Source organism: Scyliorhinus torazame, chromosome 17, assembly GCF_047496885.1.
Source record: "Scyliorhinus torazame isolate Kashiwa2021f chromosome 17, sScyTor2.1, whole genome shotgun sequence".
Taxonomy (NCBI): domain Eukaryota; kingdom Metazoa; phylum Chordata; class Chondrichthyes; order Carcharhiniformes; family Scyliorhinidae; genus Scyliorhinus; species Scyliorhinus torazame.
Genome location: NC_092723.1, coordinates 75,276,532 through 75,298,572, shown reverse-complemented (window position 1 = coordinate 75,298,572; position 22,041 = coordinate 75,276,532). Strand labels below are relative to the sequence as shown.

Genomic DNA, 22,041 nt, shown 5'->3' with positions numbered 1-22,041 from the left:
TGTGCTACCGTGCTGCCCAGACTGAGGAAGAAGAACTCAACTATCGGTTTACTCGAAATGAGATTTAGGTGCCTGCACCATTAAGATGGTGCCTTTGGTATATCCCAGCAGGGGTCACGGATTGTGATTGTCTACTACACCCTTCATAACCTGGCATTGCAGAGGGGGATGCCCTATCTGTGGAGGATATTCTGGGCCTCAGGCTTTCTCCGACGAGGATGATAATGAGGAAGCTGTAGATGAGCCAAAGTATCCAGACAAGTCTGCTGGCCCTCAAGGTTTAGTTGTCAGGGAGGCTTGGGAGCTCTCATCCTAAGGCGATTCTGCTGAATTGCAGTTCGCCAGCCATCTGGTCCACCAAAAATACTCATCATAGTCTCACTATAACCCCCAACAGCACAGCCAATAGTACAACAATCAGCACATAATGCTTCTACAATGCTCTTACCAATCAGCACAGATGTCATGGTCAAACCCAAGCTGCCCCTGGCTCACCACCTCCCACGCATACGTCTGGCCCTGGACCCCATCAGTACATTGAGAGAGGCACAGGCACAATGTGACATTTAACAAAGGAAGCTGAAGATGATGTTCCCCACAAATACTCATCTGACACTCTTGATCCCCAAGTGCTCTGACAGTGATTTTTAAATTCTTGTGCGAATTATCTGTCGTGGAGGTAGGTCTTGAAGACTTTTTCCTAGGATGTCCTTGGAGGCAGTGGTCTAGCTGCTTGATGCTGTGAAGTCGTGGCATTGTGAAAGACTCCTGGCCAGTGACGGCAGCCCCCTCTGTTGCCATGGCACCCTGAGGTGCTGTTATCATTGGCAGAAGAGTGGAGGAGGTGCTGGCTGGCTATTAGAAGAACCCTCAGGTCCAGCTGTTGCTCATCCACCTTGTGTGCCACACTTGCACCTCCGTAATCACCTGAGACGACCCGATGGAGACTGTAGGCACTTTGTCTCACACCTGCCTCACCATTGCACCATTGAGCTCAGGAACAAGATAATGCCATACAGGTTTGCACACATGACTGGCATCCATTCACTGGTCTGTTAGATCTGGCTGTTCAGGGGAGTCATCAATCTCTCGATGGAGGAGGCCATGTACTCAGGTGAGCGGGAAATTGCAGCACTGATGGCCTACATGGACTCCTCCACTGGACACGCCAGGATGCAGCAACCATCTGGGATATTTGCCAGATCTTCATGCGCTTCACACTGAATTTCCAGCATTTGCTGCCTTACTGTCAACTCCAGGGGCCTATTATCACCCAAGAGTTTAGCATGGGCCTGTCTTCCCACATTCCTCTGAGTGTCAGAGGGCTCGGCTGCCACAGTATTCTGACAGATAGTCTAGCCCTTATGTAGTACCCCCACACTAGCTTGTGACCCTGAATCTGTAACCGTGTACTAACCCACTGAGCGACAGTATGTGCAATTGTGGCAGGTGGGCATGAGGATGTGGTACCACACCCTCTGAGTTCCCCTCCTTCTCCTAAGAGGTGGCTGTCACCCGAATGTCCTTCTTCTGCATTTGTAAGAGAAAACAGAAAAATAAAGGCCACACAACCCATTCGATAAAAATACACAGCCATTGCTGAATCTTACACATGTCTGACACTTTACTGAATGCCAAACTCTCATGCTTTCCTGTTGCTCCCCCCAGACTCCATTATCTGAGGAACTCACCCTCCACAAGAGAGTTCTGGCTTCACTGTCGGTGATGGAACACTCTCCTTGGGGCCTTTCAGATCCACTACGTTTTCCCCCAAGGCTGTGAGGATCTCAATGTTCTTGACGCTGCCACTGGTCCATAAGACCATCAGAAATGGGAACAGGAGTAGGCCTTTCAGCCCTTTGACCCTTCTCTGCCATTCAGTAGGATCATGACTGATCTGACATTCCTCACGCTCAATTTCCTGCCCTTTCCCCGTAACCTTTGATTCCTTTACTGATCAAGAATTTATCTATCTCAGCCTTAAATGTACACAATGACTCTGCCCCCGTGGCAAAGAATAATAGAATTCCTGCAGTGCAGAGGGAAGCCATTCGGTCCATCGAGTCTGCACTGACCCTCTTAAAGAGCACTCTACCTAGATCCAATCCCTGACCTTATCGCCGTAACCCCACCTAATCTTCACTTCACTGGGCACTAAGGGACAATTTAGCATGGCCAATATACCTGCACAACTTTGGACTGCGAGGGGAAACCGGAACACCCAAAGGAAACTCACGCAGACACGGGGAGAAAGTGCAAACTCCACACAGACAGTCAAGGCTGGAATTGAACCTGGCCCCTGGCGCTGTGAGGCAGCAGTGCTAAATACTGTGCCACCGTGCCGCCCTCAGAGTTCCAAAGGCTCATAACCCTCTGAGAGAAAAAATTCCTCCATATGTCAGTCTCATATTGGTACCCTTTTATTTTGAGACTCTGCCTTCTGGTCCTAGACACTCCCATGAGGGGAAGCATCCTCTCAGCATTTACCCTGTCAAGTCCCTTAAGAATTGTTTCAATGAGATGACCTCTCAATTCCAAATGTGTAGAGTCCCAACCTGTCTAATCTTTGCTCACAAGACAATCCCTCCATTCCGGGGATCATCTGAGTCATTGCCCTATTCCTCACATTCTGGGTCCTGTCCCCCTTAGTAAACAAATGGAAGTTATTTCAGTGTCTGACCACAGATATCACCCACGATGCACACTTGCTGCATCCTCTGTATTATTCCTTGTGTCTGAATAAAGCTCGTAGTCTTACAGTTGAAGTAGATGCTTTATTTGTATGAGTTTGTTCACTCTCCAGCGCTTATACTATGTTACATCTGAGCTGCCTGTCTGTGTCCTGCTCACCAGCTGCCGTTCATGTGAAGAGTGTCTCTGACTTCCTGTCTTGTCTATTATATACATACATCTCTGGTGCTCCCTCTAGTGAATGCTTAGTTGTGGTGTATTTACATTAACCCCTTGTGTATATACAGTGATGCATATCACTACAATTTCAGTGTCTGACTAGAGATATCACCCACTATGCACACTTGCTGCATCCTCTAGGGTTCTGTCAATCTGTCTGATGCTCGGCAGCTTCCAGCCACATGGATGCCAGGCACTTTCTTTCTGACAGAGCTGCAGCCAGTTCCACTGTCTGGTGGGCTCACACATCCCAGGATTCTCCACCCATTTACACACACCCAAAGGTAGACTGAAGTTTATCGCTCACCCTGGCAAAGAGGGGAAGATTGTGAACTCATTTGGGTAACTGGACCTGGACAATCCCACTTGTTTTGGTGGGGAAGCCTTGTTATGTGCTCTTGTTGCCTTCTGGGTTCCTGATGTTGGTAATAATCACACTTTAAGCTCAAAAAGATGAGAGCTCTTTACGTTCAATATTGGCCAAGCTACCTTGTGCAAAGGAAGGGCCTGTTTGACCTGGTTCTGTTATACATCACACTACTCTTCACTGCAGCTGTGAAAAGTGGTTCCCTGGAACATAATTAGTTCTTAGCTATTAGTTCATAGCTCTTTACAGGTACTTGCAGATCATACTACAACTTATAACAGGCCTTTTTCTTCAGCCTCGAGGGAAGAGGACCTTCCATCTTTTCCTAGCTGCCTGGATTAGGACATGTAGAAAACATGAGGCCACAGAAGTGCTTCCCTCTGCCATGCCATAAGTTTCAGAGGCCTCAAGGTTTTCCAGAAGGATGGAGGCTGAGGGTCCAGTGAGCATCCATGGGTCCTTTGGCTCACAGAGAGGCTGTCCAAGCAATTGTTTCTGCTGCTGTAATTAGTACACACACTGGACTGCCAGAGCTGCAGCTGACAGCTCTTCAATGTAGCTACCATTTTGGGCGCTGGTAATCTTTTAAACTGGTCATGAGTGCCTGCTTCCGGGTCACAGACTGCCCCTGCTGGCACTGATTCTCCTGTCCCCGAGCTTCTATTCGCCGACGGTTACGCCAGCTGGCCACCAATTGGCAGGTTGGCATTTGATCACGGCAGGTGCGGAGGTAGCAGCAGGAAGGCATCTGCTTCCATAACCCTGCCCGGTCACACCAGTGACTCAGCTTCGTTAAGTGTTCAGCTGAATATTAGAGAATAAGAGCTGAAGAAAATCTGAAGAAGAGTCACACGAACTCGAAACATTACCATTATCTTCTCTCTCCACAGATGCAGCCAGACCTGCTGCGTTTTTCCAACATCTTCTCTTTTGGGCCACTGGTACGAGGCTGACACTCTGGCACAGGACTGTGAAGGTGCAGCATTGTCAGAGGTGCTTTTTTCAGATGAGATGTTAAGCCAAGGTCCCACCTGCCCCTTCAGGGGCTTTACACAGTAACTTCATTTCAAGCCTACTTGTGACAATAGGCGATTTTCATTTCATTTCATATAAAAAGTCTCATTCATAGGAGAATAGGGAATTTTTGCTTAATATTTATCTCACAATCAACTCCATTAAAATAGATTATCTGCTGCTTATGACATTGTGAGGCCTTGCCATGTGTAGTTTAGTTGCTGACATTTCGTACATTATAATCGGGACTTCCGTTGAAATTACTTAACTGCTATAAAGCACTTTTGGATGTCATAAGGTTGTAAATGTTACATAATATGCTTATGGTTGGAGTGAAAGCCCTTCTTACTCATAAAAGCTCTACTACTGAAGACAGGTATAAGCAGGTTTGCTAAAATCTTTCCATGCAGGTTCAGGTTGAAGATGAAGTTTGCACTTAAGGGCTTTCTTTGATTGAAGCTGAATTTGGATTTCATTTGAGAATATGGGGTAAAATCCTAAAACCACAAGCCCTGGCTTCATGGAGCAGCAAAAGTGACTGGGGAGTGACAAGGATGAACCCAGTGGCTGAGGTTTGTTATTGTTTTACAATGTTGTGTTCAGCACTGATCATTGACCTGATAACTGTTGCTCTATTTTATTGCAGGGTGCAATATCTGGTCTTGCCGTCAGTGTCGTACTGACAATGTGGATAGGAATCGGTGGACATGTATATCCTCCACTGCCAGAACATACACGGCCTTTACCCCTCAGCGTAGCAGGATGTTTCTTCAACAGTACTGAGCGCCCAGAGCTCGTGACCAGAAGCCCCTGGACAACAATAAACCCAGTTACTGAACTGAACTACAGGTAAAGTGAGAAGAACTCATGGGCGGGATTCTCCATAGCCCGATGCTGAAATTGGGAACGGCGATTGGGCAGAGAATGGCTCCCCACGCCAAAATCTCGGCAGGCGGCGGTTTGACACTGGGTCGCGATGCTCCGCCCCCTCTGAATCAGCATCATAGAGACGCACGCCGTTGGAATGTCATTAGCGGGCCCACCCGTGATGCTCCGCCTCCGATGGGCCGGGTTCCCAATGGCGTGGGCCACGTGTGTCTCAGCGGTTGTGAGCCTGGCGTGGCACCTGTGGAGGGAGAGGACATGCGGACAGTGTCCAGCACCGCCTCACTCGGCCAAGTTCTGTGCCGCGAGTCGAGGGGGGGGGTTTCTGCCAAGGCTGGGGGAAGTGGTAGGGGGTGCCAAGAGGTGGGCTGTGGGGTCGGTGTGAGCAGGTACGTGGTCCAACACAGCCGGCGCCATCTTTTCCGGCGCGACCGGTGCGTGTATGGGGGGGCGTAGGCGTATGTGCGGCTGCAGCCCTGTCTCCCTGTGTACGTGCAGCACGGACCCGGTGATTCTCCAACCGTTTCTCTCGCGTTCCATGGGTGTTTCACACGGCACCGATGCTAGCCCCTCACAGGTAGTGGAATCGGTGAGGGTTCCGTGCTGATTTTCCCATCGTGAAACATCACGGACCCTCCGTTGGCGTCGGCACTTAGCCTCAGGAACGGAGAATCCAGCCCGATGTCTTTCAGGAGTTGATTCAATTATTCCTGGAGTGTTGTAGATTGGTTCTGTTGTTGGAATTATATTATTCTGTTCATTTAACTTTTCCATTTTTTATTTATGCCTTCCTCCCTTAGATACTCCCCTTTCTCCTTCTAATGAATGTCACATCTCTCTCGCAGTTACCATTGAAATGACAATTAGATGTGTTCTGAGTCACAACATTAACAGATAATTTTGACCCGACATTTAGAGCCTAGTACACATGGAATTCTTGACACACTCTCTTGCTCCCATTTGTTCATCAAGAACATGCACCAATCATAGAATCCCTACAGTGCAGAAGAAGGCCATTCGGCCCCTGGGTTTGCACCGATCCTCTGAAAGAGCACCCTACCTAGGCCCATTTAACCGCCCTATCCCCATAACCCGACCTAAATGTTCTGGACACTTAAGGGGCAATTTTAGCATGGTAAATCCACCTAACCTGCAAATCTTTGGACTGTGTGAGGAAACTGGAGCACCCGGAGGAAACCCACGCAGACACGGGGAGAAAGTGCAAACTCCACACAGGCAGTCACCCAAGGCCGGAATTGAACCCAGGTCCCTGGCACTGTGAGGCAGCAGTGCTAGCCACTGTGCCACCATGCTGCCCTAAGCAGAATGGTCAGGGAAGTTGTTTTGGCACCCAGAGTCCACTGTCACTGTGGATGTGCCAACTCTGGCTGTGCCCTCTGACACTAACCCCACCCATACTATGTGGCATCAAGTGCAGATTCCATGGTTTTCATATTGTAGATAGGCTTCCATGTGATTGTGGACACTTCTCATACTTGAGGGTAGGGTGGGAGGGGCTGGATAATAGTTGTGGTCAAGAAGCTGAGAATCCTGTTAACTGGTGCTCAGTGGCAGAGAGGATACCAGAAGAAAGTGCCTGCCTTGCCATTCATCAATTGTGAAGGGGGACGAGGCATGGTGGGGTGAATGTGGGGTATGGGAAATAATTGGGACATTTGTTATCAATCTTTGACTCAGGTCATGAGCTCCGTGATGGGCCTTGGCTCTGCCATATAGTCTCACTCAGTTCACCAGTCCTTGGTTAGGATGTGGCCAAAGAAACCTCTAGCCTGGCCTCTTCTTATGCTGCCTGACTTGTTTGGGTGGGGAATAGGCTTCAGATCCCAGCCCAATTCATGGCTTTCTTGCACAATCTTGCTGGTCACAACAGTCGGAGAGAGCAGGGAGAGTTGAGGAAGCCCAAGGTCACTCAGTATCCTGGGAGTGATAGCTACCTGAAACTTAAAAATCTACAGAAACCCCACCCATCATTTCATGCTACCTTCAATGCTCTCTGAAACCTCCTGGCAATTTCTTTAAAAACCAAGAGGTAAAACTCTCCCCCATCCCCAGTTTTCCCTCACATCCCACTATAACTTTGACAACATTTCTGGAGAAACATCACAAACAGAATATGGAGTACAAGGAATGAAATACAATCCCTCTAATGCCAGCTTAGAGCACATAGAATCATAGAATCCCGACACTACAGAAAGAGGCCATTCGGCCCAGCGAGTCTGCGCCAACACTTTGAAAGACCACCCTACGTCGGCCCTATCACCTGCCCTGTAACCTCACTCTAAGGGGCAATTTAGCATGTTTAATCCACCTAACCACCTTTGGACTGTGGGAGGAAACCGGAGCATCTGGAGGAAACCCACGCAGACACGGGGAGAACGTGCAAACTCAACACAGAGAGTCACCCAAAGTGGGAATCGAACACGGGTCCCTGGCGCTGTGAGGCAGCAGTGCTAACCACCGTGCCGCCACATAGGCACAACGAGTGTATCTGACATCTTAATCACTGCTGTGAGAGGCTTGTGTGTCATCAGTGTTGATGGCAGAAAAGAACCAACTCCACGGCTTTTTTATTGATGGATTATGAGACTCACTGGCAAAGAAGGTGTTTATTATCCATCTCTACTTACCCTTGAGAAGTTGATGGTGAATTTCAGAGTGGCAGGCAGTGACAAGTGGGGTACCTCAGGGTCCTGTGCTGGGATCCCAGCTGTTCACAATATACATTAATGATTTGGACAAAGGAATTGCATACAGTATCTCCAAATTTGCAGATGACACTAAGCTGGGTAGCAGTGCTGTGCTGTGAGGAGGCTGCAAAAGAGGTTACAGGGTGACTTGGACAGGCTGGCTGAGTCGGCAATTACTTGGCAAATGCAAAATAATGTGGATAAATGAGAGATTATCCACTTTGGTGGCAAAAGCAGGAAGGCAGATTATTACCTGAATGGTGGCAGTTTAGGAAAATGGGAAGTACAATGAAACCTGGGTGCAATGATGGAACAATTGCTGAAGGTTGGCACATAGGTACAGCAGGCGGTGAGGAAAGCTACTGGCATGCTGGCCTTCATAGCGAGAGGATTTGAGAATAGGAATAGGGATGTCTTGCTGGAGTTATACAGGGCCTTGGTGAGGCCACACCTTGAGTAGTGTGTGCAGTTTTGGTCTCCTGGTTTGAGGAAGGACATTCTTGCTATTGAGAATTGTTAGACGTTTTAGTTGCTGTGAAATGAAGAGTCTAAAGTTCTTGTTCCTTTTCACCAAACACCATTTATTTCACTTCCACAGCCTCTGCACAAAACTCGTAACAACAGAGGCCACCTGAAGCCCCTTTACATATCAGTGTCAATTAATGGATACTTATCATAAATGAGACAACTAATTGCAATGTCTCTTAACCCATTACTTAACAGTCTCCCCTTCCTTGGAGAAAAAAAATAATTAGGTGAAAACAAAATTTCAAGAAACTCAAAAACACACACATGATATCCCCCCCCTTTTTTTTGTTTGGACGAGAAAGAAAAAAAAACAGTCACAGAAACAAGCGCAATATCCAAAAGTTTCTGTGAACTTGCCCCTCTTTTCGTAAAACAGTCTGACAGTTGATAGCTCCTGTCAACCCATTTAATTTTTGTTATTTCCCCTCTGTCCAACATCTGCTTCAAACTTGCGATGTCTATCCGTAACCTCTTTTCATTGACACTTTTTGTAGAGTGCACATTTTCCCACAGGGATTTATTGTCAATGTGACAGTCAATAGGTATATTACCCAAATCCCCTAATCCCAAAATTTCTGTCAATATCATACTTATATAAAAAGCCCTATCCACCGCCTCTACAAGGCTTAACGTCTCAGCAGCGCAAGTGCTTTTTACCACTCTCCTTATTTTCTTTGTTTCCCATACAAGTGGGCAACATTTACCATTGTTCCCCAAAAGGAAAATTATAAAACCTCCTGCGCTTGAAACCCCATCACATAAATTTGCGTAGGACGCATCACTATAAACTATGAGTTTCAAGTGCTTAAGGTCACCTAAAACCGGGAACTTCAAAACACACTCCTGCATTTTTAGTTTGGCCAATGTTTTATTTGCTCTTATTATGTCTTCCACTTTGGGATAATTCATTTTTGTACTCAACTCTAAGACATCAAAACTCACGTCCGGTCTAGTCAGTCTACCTAACCAGTTCAGTTGCCCAATTAAACTTCGTAGTTGCTCTTTTTCTATCTTTGAAACCATTGCGTCTTTTTGTGAAACTCGGCCACGACTAATTGCTAATGGGGTGATGCTTTCCAAATAAGATTGCTGACATAAAGTTGCCCCTAATTTAGACTATCTAATTTCCAGTCCAATATATTTAAATGCAACGGAAGCCTGACTTACAACCCTGAATTCTTTCCTCAAACCAGAGATTATAATCGCTTCAAAATCACTAGTCCCACCCCACAAAAAATCATCGACATACATCATATAAATGCCAGAAAGATTTCCTTTATAGTGCCAGTAAAACATTGCAGGATCTGCTTTCAACTGGCAACAGCCTAACTTTAACAAAACTGACCTTACCGAAAAATACCAGACTCTAGATGCATCATTTAATCCATATACACATTTGTTCAACATCCAGAGTACCCCTTCTGTGTTAGCTGCTTCTTTAGGAGGATGGAGAAAAATGTCTCTCTGGAGCTGTTGCCCCTGCAAAAAGGCAGCTTTTATATCTATAGATTTGTATTCCCATGCCTTTGTGGCTCATAGAGCCAAGGAGATCTTCAAAATAACCTTTCCTGCTGTAGGTGAATCTACCCTTAAATCCTGATCTTCTAAGTTTTCTTCAAATCCCCTTGCCACGAGCCTGGCCTTTGCCTTATAAGTTCCATCCGGAAGAACCTTTTCCGTGCAAATCCATCTGTTGGATAGATCTCTTTGTCCCCTATCCGGTACTTCCGTGTATAACCCAAATTCACTCCAACTATGCAATTCTTGCTGTTTAGCTTCTTTAATAACTGTTTCATCTAATTTATTTGAAGCCACCAAAATCTCACGTGCATGTGGGCTTCTACTCCTATTAGTATTCGTAGTCTTACTTATGTTCCGAGATCTTGACAAACTATGTCCCTTCTCCCGCCTGGTATCTCGTTCTGTACTGCTACTGCTTGATCTTTCCCTTCTGCTGTGGGATGTCCTTTCAATAGTTCTCGACCTTTTCCTGCGGACCTGTTCACTATCCGATGTACTATCTGAACTGGCACTGCGTTTCTGTGCCCTCCATTTTTGAACTTCGTTTTCCCAATCCATTGTTTTGACTCCTTCCCCTGAATGCTGTACATTCAACCAATGTTTATACTTTCCAGTTGCCTTCCCTGCTCTACTAATAACAGTTGCATCCTTCCATTGACTAGACCCTTCAGGCAAGTATGTCACTTTTGTACCAACTTTTGGCAGTTGCCCTTTCGGAAAAATGGCCTGTTTTAATTCACCAGAAGTGTTGTGTTCCTCCACAGAAACCCTGTCTGTATCAGTTAATTGGTCCTCATAGTTCTGTAACACATGCGTACCAGATGACTTTGGTTCCTTGTCATGTCTGTCTGCTCTGTCTAAATTTGAAAATTTGTAATCTGTACCCATTATCCTTGATGAATGGACCAGTTTGATTACCATGTTGCAAAATAATTGTTTTGCCATCTATGCCTATGATCTTCCCTGGGCCTTTCCATTCATTAGAATTGTCTCTCTTATAGTATACCATGCCTCCTTGCTGAAAAACGGCATCTGATGGCCGTATGTTATGTCTTAAATCTCTGCGAATTCTTTCAGAGACTTCTGCTTCCAAAAAAGCTTTTCTACTGCTATGTAATGCATTTAAATGTTCAGCAAAACCAGAGCTAATTGTAGTCCCCTCCAAGCTGAAGGCTGGTCATCCAAAATGGACGGAATTTTAGGATTTCTACCAAACACTAATTGATAAGGACTATAGCCCCCAACCATCTGCAATGAATTCTTTGCATGTGCTGCCCATGCTAAAGCTGAATTTAGCCTGCAATTTGGTCGATCTGCCAAAATTTTCCGAAGCATGTCATCGCTGACAGCATGATTTCTTTCACAGACACCATTACTAAATGGGCTTTCTGAGCCGTATTCATAACTCTGATATTCATGTTTTCACACATATCCCGAAACTCACCATTAGCAAATTCTCCCCCATTGTCCGTAAGGAATTTTGCCGGTGGACCCATTCCTGTCCCTATCCATTTTTCCACGATTTGATCCAGAATTACTCTTTTCTTTACTTCGTACAATCGTTTATTGACTAAATCTGGTTGCTAAATCTACAAAATGCAAAATAAATATATTATTTGCTTTATCCCAGATCTTAAGGTCCATGGCCACAATGTCATTAAAATCCCTGGCCAAAGGTAGGGTTACTATCGGTCATGCTGGTGTCCTTCCGTACTTCCTACAAACTTCACAGTGGTCACTAACCTGTTCTATCAGTTTAGTATAGTCGTCATCCCTTACCCCTGCATCCTTTAATACATTTTTCAGCTTCCGAGGAGACGGATGTGCAAATTGCCTATGCACTTTTAATACCACAAGCTTTTTATCAGCTAAAGTCCCATTTTCAACTGCCATTAACACATCCTTAACCACTCTACTTGAAAAATTATTTGTCAGTAATGGAATACAATAGTGTCCCGACTGTGTAAATTGTAAGTCCACCGTCTTTCCAAAAACTGTTGCCTTATCCTGTTCCATATCCAATTTCATGTGTGCTTTCTTCATCGACGGTCTGCTCAGAAGCAAAGGTATCTCACTTGATACAACATCCGTGCTAATGAAATGATTCACTCCAGCAATATTGCAAGGGATCACCACTCTTTTCAGCGACTTCAGAGTATTATCATCCCCAAACCTGAAACTTGTGGAACTTTCAAATTCCTTAACCTTGTTTCGATTTTCAGCATTCAAAGATTCCAGGTAACATTTTAACCAGTCAATTTCACACACAGTAGATGTGCAGCCACTGTCCAATACAGCACAGTTGAAGGATTCTGCAACCAACACCCTCATTGCCGGCGTAAAACTGCTTGTCAATAGGACAATGCCTTCTTTCTGGTCACTATCTTTTCCCTCTTCTGACTCTTCCGTGTCATGTGTCGCTTCAAACATTCTATCATAACGAGTTGGACAGTTGAAAGCATAATGGTATTGAGAGTCACATCGAAAACATCGATTTATCATGCCCCGTGCATTTCTGGGGTTCATCTTCCTCTTGTAGGTTCTAACTGGGTTTCTGTCTTCATAATTTCCTTGTCTCGCTCTCTGTCTATAGTCTTGAGCCATGTTCGTAGCTATACGATTTGAAATGAAATGAAATGAAAATCGTTTGTTAGTAGACTTACAAGTCGGCTTCAAATGAAGGTACTGTGAAAAGCCCCTAGTCGCCACATTCCGGCGCCTGTTCGGGGAGGCTGGTACTGGAATTGAACTGTGCTGCTGGCCTGCCTTGGTCTGCTTTCAAAACCAGCGATTTCGCCCTGTGCTAAACAGCCCCAATTTCGCCATCCTGTTACTAGTGTATCTTCCATATTCTGCCTTATTGCAGGCTGACCTATTTGGGTCATCAGAGCCATCGGAATCAAATGTTTCCCCAGAAACTTTTGTAAAGCTTTTGTCATCTGTTCAAATAAGGTATCCCTATCAGTAAACTGAACTCCTGTCAAAACCAGGAGCCTATCCATGTTGCTCACTCTAGCACAGACAAGTAATTTAAAGGCCAACACAGACTGTGGAAATTCAAGATTGTGTTTCTGCAGCCTTTTATATAGTCTGCCAAATTCCATTATATAGTCTTCCATGGAGATATCCTCCATTTTCCGGAACTTATCAAAATCCGACCATGCTTTATACGCACTTAACAAGTCATCTTTCTTATAAATCTTATCCATATAATGTAATAAAGTATCCAGACCTTCTTCTGAGTCTAACTCTTCCAATTCCAACTCAGAAAGCACTTTGTTTCGGATTTTACTGCCATACCTTGTTTTCTCTTTCCCAAAGCAGTTACTTTAGTCCACATAACTACTGCGCTTCTCCATTGGTCGTACGATTCCCTTTCAGAAAATAAGGGAGGATAGTCATATCCAGCCATCTTTATCCTGGGTTCAGCCATGTATCTTCTTTTTTTTTTCCTTCTCACTCACTCCTTGGTTTGCTCAGGAAAAGTTGTATCTTTCAAACTTTCACATTTGCACAGCAACCATCCTCTGCTACCATTGTTAGACGTTTTAGTTGCTGTGAAATGAAGAGTCTAAAGTTATTGTTCCTTTTCACCAAACACCATTTATTTCACTTCCACAGCCTCTGCACAAAACTCTTAACAACACACCACCTGACAGAGGCCACCTGAAGCCCCTTTACATATCAGTGTCAATTAATGGATACTTAACATAAATGAGACAACTAATTGCAATGTCTCTTAACCCATTACTTAACAAGGATGTCTAGCGAAGGTTCACCAGACTAATTCCCGGGATGGCAGGACTGACATATGAAGAAAGACTGGATCAACTGAGCTTGTACTCACTGGAGTTTCGAAGAATGAGAGGGGATCTCATAGAAACATATAAAATCCTGATGGGACTGCACAGGCTAGGTGCGGGAAGAATGTTCCCGATGTTGGGGGCATCCAGAACAAGGGATCACAGCCTAAGAATAAGGAGTATGCCATTCAGGACTGCGATGAGGAAGAATTTCTTCTTTCAGAGATGTAAACTTGTGGAATACTCTCCCACAGGAAGCTGTTGAGGCCAGTTCATTGGATATATTCCATAGGGAGCTGGAAGTGGCCCTTGCGGCGAAAGGGATTAAGGGATATGGAGTAAATGCGGGAGTGGGATACTGAATTTGCATGATCAGCCACGATTATATTGAATGGTGGTGTAGACTCGAAGGGCCAAATGGCCAACTTCTGCACCTATTTTCAATGTTTCTAAATACAACCCTCACCTATCGAATCTCTCCTCATACCTACAATGTTTTAACATGTTTTTACGAAGGGATTTTCATATTATACAGAGCAAAGATGAGCGTGAACATACATAGAAAAAATATATACATTGGTTATCTTCCATTATGCACATCAATTGTCTTTCATTATATACATCGATTACAATTTCTTGTTTTTCAGCAGGCGCTTAGTTTTAGCTAGATTCCCTGCTTCCCTCTCCCCCTTTCCATCTGATCCCCCTCCCCTTCTTGTTGTCTGGCCTTCTTCCTTCATCAGGTCTTCCAACCTATTCCTGTTGGGGTGGCATGGCGCTGCATATATTGTGTTGGGCATGGTTGGGCTCCATGCTTCTTTATTCCTCCCCCTCCCCGCCTTTTCTTTACATTTGTGTCCGTCATAGCTGCAATTTCCAAGCCCTGGCAACATCCTCCGTACTTTCGCCAAAGCAATTAAGTCCTTCCTGTAATGTGGTGACCACAACTGTTCACAAAATTCCAGCTGTGGCCTGACCAGTGTTTTATACAGTTTTAGCGTCACATCCCTGCTTTTGTAATCAATATCTCGACCAATAAAGAAAATCATTCCATATGCTTTCTTAACCATTTTATCCATCTGCCCTGTCATCTTCAGGTGCCTGAGGCCTGTGCCTTATATCATTAATTGAGTATTACTTTGCGTTGTTGCCCTCCCCAAATGCATTACCTCACACTCCTCTGGATTGAATTCCATTTGCCACCTTTCAGCGCACTCAACCAAAATATTGATATCATTCTGGAAACAGGTTAACCCCTTCACTATCAACGACACGGCCAATTTTTGTATCATCTGCAAATTTCCCAGTCCTGCCTCCCACTTTTAAGTCCAAATCATTTGTATATGCAGCAAACAGCCCTATGGAATGCCACTGGAAATCACTTCCTATTCGCAAAAACATCCATCAACCTTTTGTTTCCTGTCACAGCCAAATTTGGATCCAACTCGTGACTTTCCCCTGTATCCATGGGATCTCACTTTTCTGGCCAGTCTGCTATGTGGAACTTTGTCAAATGTCTTATTAAATTCTATCTACTGCACTATCCTCATCAATCTTCCTTGTAAATTCCTCAAGTAAAAGTTAGTGAGGCACACTCTTCCCCTAACAAAACCATGCTAACTATTCCTGATCAATCTATGCCATTCCAAGTGACAGTTTATCCTGTCTCTCAGAATTGATTCCAATAATTTTCCCACCACCTAAGCCAGACTAATCGCCCTATAATTTCCTGGCATATCCCTTGAACTTTTTTAAAATAATGGTATGACATTTGTGGACCTCCAATCCTGTGGTAGCTCGCCTGAATGTAGTGAGGATTGGAAAATGATCCTCATAGCATCCGTTATTTCCTCCTTGGCTTCCTTCAACAGCTTTGGATACAATCCATCTGGCCCTGGTTATTTATCCACCTTCAAGGATGTCAGTCTCTCCAGTACGTCCTCTCTCACTATGCTTATTGGATCTAATATTTCACTCCTCTTTAACTACAACTCTTTAACTGCATCATCCCTCTCCTTAGTGAAGACAGAGACAAAATACTCATTGAGAACCATGCCTATATCTTCTGCATCAACGCATAAGTTACCATGTACATCTCTGATAGGCCCTAATCTTTCCTTAGTTATTCTCTTGTTCTTAATGCACTGGTGAAATATCTTTGAGTTTTCTTTGATTTCACCTGCCAGTATTCTTTCATATCTCCTTTTTCCTTTCCAAATTTCCTTTTTTACTTCACCCCTGTGCTTTCTATACTCCTTGAGGTTTTCTACAGTATTAAGCCTTTTGTGACTGCCATAAACTTTCTTTTTCTGCTATTTCTTACCCGATGTGCTTCTGGATAACCAGCGGACTGGGGATTTGGCAGTAGCACTCTTTTTCTTTCTGGGGACATGTCTGCACTGTGCCTGTAGAGTCTCGCTTTTGAATGCCAGCCATTGATTTGACACTGTTTTCCTTTCTACTAGCTGTGGTACAAGTTAATGTTCACCAGTTCACCTATCAGCTTTTTTTTCCTTCTCCCAATTTAGAACTCTTACTCCTGTTCTATTTTTGTCCTTTTCTATCGTGATGCTAAATCTAACTGTTTTATATTCACTATCCCCAAAATGGTCCCTCCCTGCTACTTCATCCACTTGCCCAGCTCAATTTCCTAGGACTAAATCTAGAATTCCACCCCCTCTCATTGGGCTTTATAAAAGCTCAGAACATCCAAGAAGTTGATTCAAATGGAAGCTTATTTATAACCAAAAGACAAGGCCACAATGTGGCATACAGCACATATATCCCATCCCGTGTCATGCTCCTCGTGTGCGATGTGGGAGCTCAGGGACACGTCCACTGTCCCTGGCTCCTTCACGTGCAAGAAGTGTGTCCAGTTGCAGCTCCTGTTAGACCGCTTGACGGCTCTGGAGCTGCGGATGGACTCACTTTGGAGCATCCGCGATGCTGAGGACGTCGTGGATAGCACGTTTAGCGAGTTGGTCACACCACAGGTGAATGTTATTGAGGGAGATAGAAAATGGGTGACCAAAAGACAGAGCAAGAGTAGGAAGGCAGTGCAGGTGTCCCCTGCGTTCATCCCCCTGCAAAACAGATATACCGCTTTGGATACTGTAGAGGGAGATGGCTCACCAGGGGAAGGCAGCAGCAGCCAGGTTCATGGCACCGTGGCTGACTCTGCTGTGCAGCAGGGCAGGAAGAAGAATGGCCTAGGGGGAGTGTTTGCTAGATCTGTTGGGGAGGGTAACTAATGTGGCAGGGGGATGGGATCCAATGTAGGAAGTCGGAGGGAAGTAAAACGGGGTCAAGGATGCCTCGGTGCAGCTGCAGGGCATTCTGGGGGAGGATGAACAGCCAGCTGTCGTAGTGCACAGAGGCACCAACGAGATAGGTAAAAAAACGGGATGAAGTCCAACAAGAAGTAGTAAGGGGGAAAGTGTAAGGCAGAGAAGCCATAGTCAAAAATCAATAAGGGCCACAGTACAGGGTACAGTGACTGAGGAGAGTGTGAAAAGGGAGGTGGCCAATGCAGGATTGAGGGTGTTGTACCTAAATGCGCGCAGTATACGGAACAAGGTAAATGAGCTCATTGCGCACATTGAAATTGGCCGGTACGATGTTGTGGGCATCACAGAGACGTGGCTGCAATGGGATCAGGGCTGGGATCTAAATATCCAAGGATACATGTCCTATCGAAAGAACAGGCAGATGGGCAAAGGGGGTGGGGTTGCATTGTTAGTAAAGAATGAAGTTAAATCGATAGCAAGGAGCGATATAGGAGCAGCTCGTGACAGAGCCTACTAGGGAACAGGCAATTCTGGATTTGGTGATGTGTAATGAGGCAGACTTGATTAGGGAACTTAAGGTGAAGGAACCCTGAGGGAGCAGTGACCACAATATGATAGAATTTACCCTGCAGTTTGAGAGGGAGAAGCTGCAATCAGACGTAACGGTATTACAATTAAATAAGGGTAACTACAAAGACATGAGGGAGGAGCTGGCCAGAGTTGATTGGAGACGATGCCTAGCAGGGAAGACAGTGGAACAGCAATGGCAGGAGTTTTGGGCGGTTATTAGGGGGGCACAACAGAAATTCATCCCAAGGAGGAGGAAACATGCTAAGGGGAGGACAAGTCATCCATGGCTGATGAGGGATGCCAAGGACAGCATAAAGGCTAAGGAAAAAGCATACAAAGTGGCAAGAATTAGTGGGAAACCAGAGGATTGGAAAACCTTTAAAAGTGAGCGGAGGACAACTAAAAAAGCAATAAGGGGGGGAGAAGATGAAGTACGAGTGCAAGCTAGCTAGTAATATAAAGGAAGACAGGAAGAGATTTTTTTCAATATATAAAAGGTAAGAGAGAGGCAAAAATAGACATTGGAGCACTACAAAATGTGGCTGGAGAAGTAATAATAGGAAACAAAGAAATGGCAGACAAACTGAATAGTTACTTTGCATCAGTCTTCACGGTGGAAGACACCAGTGGGATGCCAGAACTCCAGGAGAACCAGGAGGCAGAGGTGAGTGCAGTGACAATTACTAAGGAGAAGGTTCTGGGGAAACTGAAAGGTCTGAAGGTGGATAAGTCACCTGGACCTGATGGACTACACCCCAGGGTCCTAAAAGAGATAGCTGAGGAAATTGTGGAGGCATTAGTGATGATCTTTCAGGAATCACTGGAGGCAGGAAGAGTCCCAGAGGACTGGAAGGTGGCTAATGTAACACCAGGGAGGGTGGCAGAAGACGGGAGATTATAGGCTGGTTAGCCTGACTTCGGTCATTGGTAAGATTTTAGAGTCTGTTATTAAAGAGGAGATCGTGAAGCACTTGGAAGTGCATGGTAAAATAGGACTGAGTCAGCACGGCTTTGTCAAAGGGAGATCGTATCTGACAAATCTGTTAGAGTTTTTTGAGGAGTGGTGTGCCTCAGGGGTCTGTGCTTTTTACAATAGACCACAACTTTTTACAATATACATTAATGATCTGGAAGAAGGTACTGAAGGCACTGTTGCTAAGTTTACAGATGATCCAAAGATCTGTAGAGGGACAGGTAGTATTGAGGAAGCAGGGGTTGCAGAAGGACTTGGACAAGCTAGGAGAGTGGGCAATGAAGTGGCAAATGAAATACAATGTGGAAAAGTGTGAGGTTATGCACTTTGGAAGGAGGAATCTAGGCATTGACTATTTTCTAAATGGGGAAATGCTTCGGAAAGCAGAAGCACAAAGGGGCTTGGGAGTCCTTGTTCCCGATTCTCTTAAGGCTAATATGCAGGTTCAGTCAGCAGTTAAGAAGGCAAATGAAATGTTAGCATTCATGTCAAGAGGGCTTGAATACAAAACCAGGGATGTACTTCTGAGGCAGTATAAGGCTCTGGTCAGACCCCATTTGGAGTATTGTGAGCAGTTTTGGCCCCATATCTAAGGAAGGATGTGCTAGCCTTGGAAAGGGTCCAGAGGTCGTTCACAAGAATGATTCCTGGAATGAAGAGCTTGCCGTATGAGGAACATTTGAGGACTCTGGGTCTGTACTCGTTGGAGTTTAGAAGGATGAGAGGGGAACTTATTGAAACGTACAAGATACTGCGAGGCCTGGATAGAGTGGACGTCGAGAGGGTGTTTCCACTTGTAGGAAAGACTAGAACCAGAGGACACCATCTCAGATTAAAGGGACGATCCTTTAAAACAGAGATGCAAGAGGGTGGTGAATCTGTGGAACTCTTTGCCTCAGAAGGCTGTGGAGGCCAATTCACTGAGTGTCTTTAAGGCAGAGGTAGATAGGTTCTTGATTAATAAGGGGATCAGGGATTATGGGGAGAAGGCAGGAGAATGGGGATGAGAAAAATATCAGCCATGATTGAATGGCGGAGCCACAGACTTGCCTACAGTCCGTTCCTTGATTTTGACTGATAAGGAGACTGGTCCTGTCTTCTCCACTATGGTCTCCGGTATCCATAGGGTGGCATTCCCAAGATTTTGGACGTATACTGCGTCCCCTGGCTTGGACTGTCTGTCCTGCTTCCTATGGTCATACCTCTTCTGGAGGTCTTGGTTCTTTTCCACCTTCTCGCCAATAGTTGGGAAATGTCAATCTTAAATGGGTTCGGAGCCGTCAGCCCATCAGTAGCTCTGCCATAGAAACATAGGATTTAGGAGCAGAAGTAGGCAATTCTGCCCTTCGAGCCTTCAATCAGATTATGGTTGATCTCTTCTTGGTCTCAAATCCACCTCCCTGCCTGTTCCCCATATCCATTTAACCCATTTTAAAAATCAGAAATATGTCTATCTCCTTCTTGAAACTATTTAATGACTCAGATTCCACCGCTCTACGGGGCAGCGAGTTTCACAAATTCGCCACCCTCTGCGAGAAGTATATCCTCCTCATCTCAGTTCTAAATCTAATGCCTTTCAACCTATATCTTTGACTTCTAGATTGCCCTCAAGGGGGAGCATTTGTTCTACGTTTACTTTATCAATCCCTTTTTGCATTTTATATACCTCGATCAGACCCCCTCTCATCCTTCTAAACTCCAGCGAGTACAAGCCCAAACTATTTAAACCGTCCTCATACGTCAACCCTTTCATCCCCAGAATCAATCTGGTGAACCTCCTCTGAACTGCTTCCAATGCCACCACATCTGCCGGTGCTACACCAGACATATCATGTGGTGCGGTCTGATAATTAAATAAAAAACATGTCAGTTTGGTTTCAACTGACCCCGAGGTTTGTTTTTTCATGCCCCTCTTCAAGGTTTGCACTGCCGGCTCAGCCAGACCATTTGAAGAAAGGTGATATGGGTTTTGCCCCATTCATCTGCATAAATCACAGAAGTTCTTCACTTGTGAAGAGGGTGAAAAGCACCTCTGGGCTACTGAGATTGCTGAATGATTGGCGTAGTCTCTCTATGGTGGCTCGCAAAGTGATGGAAGGCATCCGGTAGACATACATCCATCCACTTTGAGTGAGCATCGATCAACAACAGAAACATTGACCCCAGGAAAGCCCCGGCGAAGTCGCCGTGTAAGCGTATCAATGGTTGCCCCGGCCACCTCCATGGGTGAAGCGAGGCTGATAGCAGGAGCTTTTAATGCTCACTGCCGCACCAACTTCTCAATATCGCCATTGAGCCCTGGCCGCCATGTGTAGCTCCCAGCGAGCATCTCCATTTTGGAAACCCCTGCATGTCCACTGTGCAAGTCCTACAAAATGTTTTTTGGACCTTGCCTTGGGACGACCATGGGGGCTCCCCACTGGAGAATGCTGTCCTCTACAATGAGCTCCTGTTGCTCGGTTGCGAATGCTTGAAGTTCTTCTGGAAGTTTCCCCTATAGTCCCCCGTGTAGGGCAATATGGCGCAATTTTGCCAATGTAGGTCCTTTTGAGTTCATAAAATTAAGTGCCAACACAACTTTGTCTGCTACTGGCGGGGACTGGGTTGGAGTGGGGATGGGGTGGGGAGTGGGAGTTGGCTAAGGGCATCCATATGCGCAATCTGTGTGCCTGGGCATACTCAAAAGTATATTCATATGCTGCCAACAGCAATGCCCATCGCTGGATCCTGGCCAAATCTATCGGTGGTATCACTTTGTCTTCTTTGAAAAAGGCTTGTGGTCTGTGATTACTCTGAAATGACGTCCATAGACACATTGTTGAAACGTTTTAACTGCAAAGATCACCTCCAGTCCTTCCTTTTCAAGTTGTGCATAACTGCATTCTGTGTCAGCCAAGGTTCTTGATGTGTAGGATATAAGCCGCTCTGTCCCATTGTCCCACTGATGGGACAACACCCCCCCAATTCCATATGGGGAGGTGTCACATGTGCGTATCAGCAATTTTGATGGGCCATAGTGCGTCAGTAGCCTGGAGGATAATAGCTGGTGCTTTACTTCGGCAAATGCCTCTTCTTGTGGTGCCTTCTATGCCCATTTTTGGTTCTTCTTTTAGAGCGCATGTAGAGGCGGCAGTATAGTTGCCAGATGTGGAATACATTTTTCATAATAGTTAACGAGCCCCAGGAATGACCTTCGCTCCGTCACATTCTCTGGTCTTGGGGCCTCCTTGATGACTCGGATTTTCTCTTCTACCAAGTGCAACCCGTCTTTGTCAACCGGTATCCCAGGTATACAACTTTTCTTGCCTGGAAGATGGACTTGCCCCTTTTCAGGCGGACATCTACTTCTGAGAAACAGCGGAGGACTTCTTCTAGGTCATCCAAGTGTTCATTTTCACCATCTCACAAAACATCTTGGCCCAGATTTCCGTCCCTGGATTGGGTTCACAGAGTCCCAGCTCTGTGAATTGGAACT

General features: G+C 45.4%; 1 protein-coding gene across 1 annotated transcript in view; it reads left to right on the top strand.

Moving 5' to 3' along the window:
• slc5a8l (solute carrier family 5 member 8, like) overlaps positions 1–22,041 on the top strand; it is a 195,213-nt gene that overhangs the window by 161,830 nt on the left and 11,342 nt on the right. Inside the window, exon 13 of the mRNA XM_072480642.1 lies at positions 4,938–5,140. Coding sequence (XP_072336743.1) covers positions 4,938–5,140 — 203 coding nt within the window. The remainder of the gene's footprint in view (positions 1–4,937; positions 5,141–22,041) is intronic.